This window comes from Solanum tuberosum, unplaced genomic scaffold (genome assembly GCF_000226075.1).
Source record: "Solanum tuberosum cultivar DM 1-3 516 R44 unplaced genomic scaffold, SolTub_3.0 scf00150, whole genome shotgun sequence".
Classification (NCBI taxonomy): Eukaryota; Viridiplantae; Streptophyta; class Magnoliopsida; order Solanales; family Solanaceae; genus Solanum; species Solanum tuberosum.
In genome coordinates, this window is record NW_006239073.1 from 180,544 (window position 1) to 189,847 (window position 9,304).

At 36.1% G+C, this 9,304-nt stretch overlaps 2 protein-coding genes across 2 annotated transcripts; one reads left to right on the forward strand and one right to left on the reverse strand.

Annotated features, from left to right (window-relative positions):
• Nucleotides 1–826: 826 nt before the first annotated feature.
• Nucleotides 827–3,653, forward strand: LOC102592138 (SKI family transcriptional corepressor 2-like). Its single transcript, XM_006352610.2, has 3 exons — nt 827–1,122; nt 3,072–3,190; nt 3,273–3,653. Exons 1-3 carry the CDS (start codon nt 866–868, stop codon nt 3,341–3,343), a joined length of 447 nt encoding a protein of 148 aa, XP_006352672.1. The 5' UTR covers nt 827–865; the 3' UTR covers nt 3,344–3,653.
• A 69-nt stretch (nt 3,654–3,722) lies between these two features.
• Nucleotides 3,723–8,946, reverse strand: LOC102592474 (cyclin-C1-2-like). The gene is made up of 9 exons (XM_006352611.2): nt 8,736–8,946; nt 8,559–8,665; nt 6,531–6,570; nt 5,871–5,915; nt 4,797–4,915; nt 4,564–4,678; nt 4,438–4,482; nt 4,138–4,285; nt 3,723–4,008 (listed from the first exon to the last, which is right to left on the reverse strand). Exons 1-9 carry the CDS (start codon nt 8,765–8,767, stop codon nt 3,907–3,909), a joined length of 753 nt encoding a protein of 250 aa, XP_006352673.1. The 5' UTR covers nt 8,768–8,946; the 3' UTR covers nt 3,723–3,906.
• Between the last annotated feature and the right edge of the window lie 358 nt (nt 8,947–9,304).

The window sequence follows — 9,304 nt, forward strand, 5'->3', positions numbered from 1 at the left end:
CTCAAACTGGACAGAAAGGGAAATAAACGCTGTTTTAGAACAAGCAGTTTTTCCAGTAATGATTAAGTTTCACCAATAAAGTTTCTGTCAAGTGATGTTAGCTTGGTTAATTTCTTGCTTTTGTTGATTGTGTGTGTGGCATTTAACTTGACTTTGTAGCTACTCAAAAAAAAAAAAAAGATGACTTTAATTTGCTGGAAAGGATTCTTTCAATTAATTTATTTTTCACACTGGATTCGAATTTTAAAATGAACTTTTCACCAACCTCAAAAAAAGAGTTGGGGTGTGGTGATGACCACGATATAAAGAGCAAAGAATAAGGACTTGAGAAATGATATAATATACATTAATTTGATATCCTGTCAAACATATCACAAAATTCTGCGTAAAAGGTCAAAAACACATTTAAAATATCTTGATTATTGAATTCTAAAATGTCAGGTGTGTGAGCTTACTATTGAACTATTACCAAATAATTATCGAAACACACCTTGACTATTAGTTATTTGTTTTCCTACTTAAATGATAATGATATTTCAAATAGAAAACTCTCACACCTGATAGTTCGAATAAGTATGTTCTTAATTCTTCACTCTAATTGTTTTTAAATGATATTTTATTTTAAATTTTGTGTCAAAACAAATTACCGTAAAAAAGAAGAAGAAGGTTATAGGACGAATGGAGCAGTATAATCTCATGTGGGCTGAACCATTAAATGGCTGGTCTAGTCATGGGCCGAGTCCAGGATATTTGGGCTTTATTGTGTAGTAGCCCAGTTGCCAATATATACCTTCACAAACCAATATCGTGACCCGAAATAATAAGAAAGAAGCGAGTACACTCTCAGTACAGCTCCAAGCCATCAATGGAGAAAAATTCGTCAGTCGGTGCGAAGCCATGGAGTCATCATCCTCATCACCATCACCGTCATCATCACTTTCAGATATTGCATAATTGTCCATTTCACAGCTACATGTTGCAGCGGAACAAACATGGACCAACATGCCCACTTTTTACTCCTTCTCCATTGCCGCAAAACCCTGAACAAATTACTCCGTCTTTACTGCCGGACGATTTGAATATGCAGATTTCTGAGCCTAATGTCAGTTTTAACGACTCAGGGTAACTTTCACTCAATTAATTAATGCTTTCTTGTGCTTTGATTGAAATTGGGTTGATTGTATTTTCTGCACAGTTGCTACCATTGCACTTGGATTTTGTGATTACTGATTATATAAAAATGCCATATGTATTTGCTGGTAATAGTTTTATTTCTTGATATTTTACCTTCTTTTAATCATGATTTTCTGTATAACACAAGCTTAAAACATCAGCATTACTGATCACTGAATTTCTGATTTTGTTTAGAGGCTAGAAGTTTCTTTTGAGGCACCCAAGGGTGTGGCCAAGTGGTTCAAGTCCTAGCCGAGACAAAAAAAACACTTGTGATTTTTTTCTGTGTCCTGTTGTTGATAGAATTAGTGGAAATGCACACAAGCTCTTTTGGGCACCACAGTTATAAAAAGAAAAAAGGAAGTTTCTTTTGAGTCGAGGGTCAAACAACCTCACAACCCCCACAAAGGTGGGAGTAATATCTGATTGATTGTTTAAAGGCTAAAAGTTGGTATATTTCATGGCCACCTTTTGAGTGAAAAGTCTGAAAGCCTGGAATTCATTTTCCACACTTGGGAGTTGTTTTCTACTAGTGTATGGGAACTGGGAAGTAACAATCTATTGCATCTATAATTAAACGTTGGTTCAATGATGGTGAATACTAGTGTATGAAAACGCACCTCAGCCACTGAAGGTGCAGAATGTTTGCTTACTATGCACTGTCTGGTATTATTTTCCTCAGTAGCTAATGTCAGTCAGACTGCAATTAGATGCAGCAATGGTTGGACATATTAAACAAAATTCAGTAATTACCTATTCTGCTGATTGTGACTCAACTGATTATTATCCCTTCCCGATAGGTCTACATCCATCCCTGAATCTCGTGGGTTACTATTTTGTTCCCTTCATTCTTGTAAATGTCACCTGCGATCTGCGCAGGTGTTTCTGCACCCCTGAGTAGACAGGAAATAAAGGATTTCCATTAGCAAATTGAGGAAAGATATTACAAATAGTTTGTGGAGATCCCAAATGACGACTTATAGGAGCATCAACTCCCCCATCCAGCAATATACACCGCATCTCTGCCTTCACGCTCTCCTCCTTGTCCTGACCAGTTTTCGCAGCTGTCCTTTTCTGTTCCCAGAGCCCATTTTTCCTTAGCTCTGTCCATTTTCTCTCTATCACCGTGGAATTTTATGCTTATGTATAACTTCTCTAGGAGTCCTACATCTTCTTACTGAATGCAACCATCTCCAAGTCATCCTAATTCTCTCGACTCCTCAACATAACATTTGAAATCCATTCCACATTTTCAGAAGTCCTCTCAGTTTCAGAACTGTGCATGGGAAGTGGTAATATTGAGTTGATTGCTGCTGAATTTGGGACTCAAGAAATAGGTCCAAAGTAAATAGTGATTTCTATGCATGTTCTGTTTGTCAAAGAAAATTGAAAAGAGGAGGGAGTTTGTCCATCCCAAACACGGAGAAGTACTTGATCCCACTTTTCTTGTCTTTTAGTTTGTTCTTGGAAAAGGGGATGAAGATTGGTTTTGTGATAGTTTGAAAGACAGAGTATTAGTGGGTGCTAGTTGACTGGTTGATCTTCTGTATTTGTTGTAATGCTACATTTGATTGAAACCTGAAGCAGGAAATTCTGGCTTCAAATAAACTCACAGGAAATAAATATAGATTATATTGGAAGTTTAAGAGAGTTTCAATGGACCACTCCTTATAGAATGCAGAGGAAAATGGTAAAAAATCACGGACCTGAATTTAAAGTTTCGGGAATCAAGTAGGTGGTGTAGGAGAAATTGAAGCTAGAACCTCACTGGCATGATTCCTTTTTGGTATACATGTGAAGCTGTGCGCTTGTGAAGTTACCCTTGTGTTAGAGCTGTCAATCTTAAGGCTCTTTCATCCGGTTGATTTTAACTTTTTTTTGTGTGTCTTCATCTGAAGAATGATGCAAAATGAAGGTGAGAACTTTGAAGATGAAGATGAAGAAGAGGAGCCTATTTTTGTCCTTACAGATGAATGGAGAGATTTCTTTGCCAAATCTGAAGCTAAAAGGAGACAAGGTATTTTCACCACTTCCTTCTCTTTTAACTGTACAACTTTTGCTAGAGGTGTAGTGAACTAATGTATTTGATCGGTCTGCAGCAAAAAAACATGCTAAGAAGAAAGGGAAGGGTAAGATCACAAATGGGAACACACCAGCATTGGAGGACTGATTGTGACGTGAAGAATGAAACTGCTATATGTCCAGAAGACAGGACCAGGATAAACCCCTTTGGATAGTTGTGACAGAATACCAAATATCTTAATTCTATAGCTCAAGAAATGTTTCTTTGCTCGAGAAGATGTTATTAACTATTGAGTATCACCTGAAGAAGGAATATGAGCTGATGTAATATGCATTTTTCAAATGTTATCATCATTGTCATCATTTACGCCTTTTAATGAATATTTTTGTGACATCCTTGGTTGAAGTATCGTTTGTATGTCATGTTAGCTGCGGACTTGCAGTTGCTATTGTTATCATCCCAGGGCTATCTGCAGATTTCTGCTTGGTTTTCAATTATCCACAACATAGAACGAGGGAGCCAACTCTTTTTTCAAGGAACTGAAAATGTCATAATGCTAATATATCAGGGATTTGATGTTTATGTTCCTACCATGTCCTTTCAAGATAATATACAATAGTAACTGGTTCACAGTCAAATATTTATAGATATCTAGTAAATTAAGTACTTAATAATATATCTTGCCCGGAAGCTAGGTGCCCTGGTATCAACTATCTTCCAGCTAGCTTGCTCATGGCGGCATTTACCCTCTCATCTGAGATCGATCTATGGCCGTCATAATAATCTAGTATCTCCATTGCTATATTTTTCACCTGTCAACATTTAGAACTTCATTAAAAGATGGTTGTCCAAGCAGCAACTTGACATTAAAATAAGGGATAGTCTAACGATGGTCTTGTTATATTTTGAAATCATTGGCAAAGTTAAGCTTGCATACATACCACATTCATATCAACTCGAAGCTCCTCAAACCAGGCAGTAGTTTCTTTATCTTTCAGCACACTTGCAATATATATGCAAGCTAAAGTAATCAAATGTGGCGGATGAATGAGAATTAGGTCCATCTTATAGGTGTCATTTATAAGTCCCCTAAAAGAAGCAGAATTCAGAAGTTATCAAGATAAAAACAAAACGAATGTAGAATTTTGGAGAGACATATTATGGGAAGTAATATTTTAGAGTAATCTGACAAATTTCGCAACTAGAAGTCAAAGATAGGAAAGCCTCGGAAAGTTTCTTACCAAGTCAATTGAGTTGCATCATTCATGCCGGCATCCTGAAGGAACCTGCAAAATTGAGTTAAGAATCAAGTTGTATGCTGAGAGAAATTGATCAGCTACACAAGGAGGTATCTAGGAGATACTTACTGTGCTAATGAACGATATGGATGATATACGACTAAGTAATAGTTTAGGGCTTCCAGAACTTTCATCTCCATGTCTAGTATGTCTTTTATTTCATATTTATACTTCTCATCCGAATCTGCAGAAGCAAGTCAGAAAAATCAACGTCTTGCATTAGAAATGAACTAAATTGGGTATGTAGCAACAACAGGATATCATAAGAAGTACTTTTTCATTGTAATCTAATATGTTCTTACATAATTTCTTGATGTAAAATACAAGAAGTCGGGCCTGCACAGTGCTTTCTTCTGCTTTTGATGCCAAATACAAGCAAGTTGGAGCAACCAGACGAGGATCATACTCGGTCATACTTCTCCTATGGACAAGAAAAAAGATGGTTAGAAAGAATGATAAAGTAGAATGGTGGTTCAAGGTGAAGCAATAGTAGGCCTGTAGAGCATAAGTGTGAATTTAAAAGTTTCAGTTTTGAAACAGAAAGGACACAGAGTCCAAATTAGAGAATTTTCCTTCCAATTCGTATGACTTTGTCCAGGATCTATTCCAGAAAAGAGTTAGCACAGGATCCCAAACATAAATATAAAACTGGTTCAAAGAAACAGAGCTGAGGGTGCTTTTTTACTCTTTAAGATAGCATTTTTTTTTAACATACGAAAGCATATGACTTCATGTTTGTCAGTTATGTATGCAAATGCGATTTATTGTACACATATTTCTTTTTTATGTAAGAATAGCTAAAGTGGTCCATCCAATATCCTTTCCAAATCAGCTTACTTATTTTACTTAATTTGCTTTGGTTTAGCAAAGTCATTTGCTGATAAAGTGGTTCTACCAGAACATAATAAATCACAATTTGAGTGGCCATAGCTGGTGCTTGCACATATCTGTGAGGAATTTCTGCGGAGAAGTGACTCGGCAGACTCTCTCTCAGACTGCACAGAATTTCCCTATCCAGAGCTGCATCGGAACATTATTGCCAGTAATACCAATCTTCTTTTCTCATAAGTTCTACATTTTTTTTCACAGCACTGATTCACTAGTCCTCTTGTATGATTTATTTAAGCAAGCTAAAGAATTTATGCAATGTCTTTAAGAACCATTACCCCATTAGTTCATCATTCATAATCTTATAGGCTTAAAGCAATATGGATTTATGTCTGGGTGGTGGCTTGTCGGATTAAAAGTTCCTAAGTAATGTATCCTATATGCCAACAAGCTGAAGGTCCTTTTAATAGGCGGACTTTTCTGGTTAGGTAAATAATTTACAGCGAATAGTGTATTGTCCTCCTAATACCAAAGATAGCATGATATACCTGACATATACGCGTCTCATGTACGTAATTGCGGTAGCAACAACCCTGGAAATAAAAATCATATATTAGATACTAGATTTCTGGAAGTAGCAAAAACAGGTGTTTTAAGAAGGAAAATTACACAAACACACATCGTCAGTTCCCTTCTGTGAAAGTTATGGAAATACATGTAATAAACACTCAGGTGCAAAGAGCAATCTTGAAAAGTTTGTGATGAAAAAAATAACTATGTCGATAGGTAATCCACATTGTATGATCCACATATTGAGCAGAGGACACACTTATGTAGTATCACAGCATTGACCTTCCTCTATCGTCAAGCAAGTCCTCTAACTATTAAACAGCTACAGCTAGTAGATTCTTCCCCCTTATTCACATCCAAGTAATGGAATAGATAAACGAACACATAATGTCGTGCAGTATATATCTTCCTACAGGAAAATAATAGGTCTAAACAAATATTGATCATGTCAATGGAAACAACATCCAATAAGCATGTATTTTTATGACCAAATAGCTCTTCCAGTTTTTCAGCTAAAGGTTATGAACCTCACAGAAACATTATGCTCTTAAAGAGACAGTGATGCTGATGAAGGAACATAAGAAATACCTATTACTTATAGCAGAAGTTTTATAAGCAGATGAGGAGAGAAAACAGACCTTTGTCTCACTTTCACATTTTGAGCCAATCTTGCAACATCTGCGAGGGAGCAGAAAATTTAACAAATCAAACGATATGGAAAACGGTAATTAAATTGTCCTGTGCAAGATGATGATTGATAATAAGGAACTGCAAGCCAGGCAACCAGTCACATATACATTAAAATAAAACAAGTAAAGCACAAATTCTGAGAAGTTTGAAGGCATGCAAAGTATGTTCGAGAAAAGATAAGTGGTGCTCAAGAGGTATACTGAAGGTTTCAATTGTTTCAACTATGCCAGACAATTAAATTTAACTGCAACTACCAGTGTGTACATCAGCAAAATTGGCCATATATCATGTAGAAAGATGCACATTTTGATGTTGCCACTGAGTGCCGAAAAAGTACTTTGTCTATGTTACATACTTCAGACAAATATTTTTGTTATGTTGGGTTTTTATTATAAAATGTATCATTGTGATATTGCAATAGATCGTGAATCAGAGCTTTATCCATTTCTGTTGACTAAATTTCCAATCCCATAGCCGACAGCCTCCTTCAGAAGAGATATAATATCTGGTATTCATGCCAAGGGGATCAGGCACATAACACGCACATCAGCCTTCCTAAAGTACATTTTGAGCTCTCAAATACCAGCAGTTTTCATTCTTCCAAAACAAACCTCCAAGCCAATATATAGTTTCTTAGCAGGCAATAAATCTTAAATGACAGTTTTAATAGATTGGCGTATCAATGAAAATTCTAAACTAAAAGGCAGTGACAACATAGAAATTTCCCATTTCTGATCTTCGGATCTTGAGTAATGGTATTAATTTCTTTCATGATAGGAAATTATTGGATACCACTAGAAATAGCTGAAAAGGAAAAGAAATTCTTTATTTTAGGACAATGGAAAACTACTTATTATGCAAGCTAAGAGCTGGGTCCGCCCCTCTAACCACATCAGGATATAAGACAATTAGAAAACAGACAAAAGCTAGATAATGGGCCCGGCCCTCTACCCTCTACCCTCTACCCTCATCCACTTAAATACCAGACTTTAGTCTAGAGCAAAGTTCGAACTCACGACGTGCGCCTAACCCCTAAGTTGCGTGGACTTTTAACTTCTTATGCCGCACCCGTGTCGGATTCTCCAAAAATACACTACTTTTGGAGATTCCGACATGCACCTGTTGACATTATTGAAGAGTCCGAGCAACATAGCCTAACCCACACAGCACGCGCGACGCTCTTACCACTAGACCAACGCCCTAGGGGCTCAGGATATAAGACATTTATAGCTATTATTATTATTATTATTATTGGAGAATCGTGGACCAAACATATCCAATGACAATAAAGACACAAATAACAGATCTTTAGCCACCGCTTTGTACTTAAAGATGCACTTGCTGGTGCTCTTTCATGATCATAAAAAATCACTAAACTTACTGACAAGAAACAGAAAAACAGTCTCTTCATCAAATATGGTATGAAAATGATAGAGTTTCAGTGCTCGTCCATATAATCTAGCAAATAACACATGCTCGATAGGGTAATTACTAAGCAAATCAGAGTAAAGCTAACATTTCGAAAAGGGTCATTTCAGGAATCGTATGAACAAGAGAAAAAAAAATGCAGCTAACAAGGTCACAAAACGAAATCAAGAAAGAAGTAAACACAATTATATGAAAACATAATGTGATATAATCTGCAAACTCCAGCAAGTGATTAATACCCTTGAAAAATTCAAATTAACCTAAAAAGCTATGTACTTTACGCCTGATTCCCATAAGCAAAATCAACCTTGAAAACACCCCCACCCCCACACAGGGGCGGATATACCATTTTGGCTACACCTACTAAAATCTCAATAAATCTAATCCCTGAAGCCATACTTTTAACAATAAAATAAGTCCAATGCTAAGAATCACAGAATAAACCCTTGTGGTTCGAGCCTTCCCCGAACACGCACATAGGGCTAGATTAGTGCTAAGAATCATAAAAGCTGAACCCATTTAATTAAATCATTGGTTATGGGAATTACAATTGGACATATGCAACTTGATGAGCTTGAAATCATCGAGAGTGATGCCTCTCTCTTTATCCAACTGATGCACAACATCAACCTCTTCTTGGTCCAAAAGTTCCTTGCTGCAAACAACAAGAAAACATCAAAACAAGAAAGATTGAAGACGAAAAAAGGGATGATTTTTATACATACTACTGAGAAGATATCCAGAAATTGGCAGCCATATGATGAAAAGAGAAACACACAGAATCAGAAATTGGGTTTGAGCCACTTTAACTTGTACGAATTCGACAACTGATCCAGATTCTTCTTCTTCTAGTTTCCTTTTCCCCTGTTCTTGTGAGAGAAGAAAAAAATGGATAAACGTCAGCTCTCTACTTTATTGGGCTTTATGACTATTAGCTTTATAAGGCCCATGTAGGAGTTGGCCCAACCCAAAATCTCGAGTTGCTGCTGTATTTTTAGTGTAAAATACTTTTTAATAAATGAAAATAAGATAAACTACCTTATTAGACATACATCACTACTATATATACTAATATTATCTTTATTTTCAAATAATTACATATATTATCACTTTTAATATTTTATATCATTTATTAATATATTATTTGAAGATACAATTAGATAGATACCCACATCCCTTAAAACTAGGATGGATTAATTATCTACTTAATTAACTCTTTCACTCCAAATTAACCACTATCTCTTAATCCTCCTTCCCATATTTATCACTCAAATTTCACCATACAATTTCATTC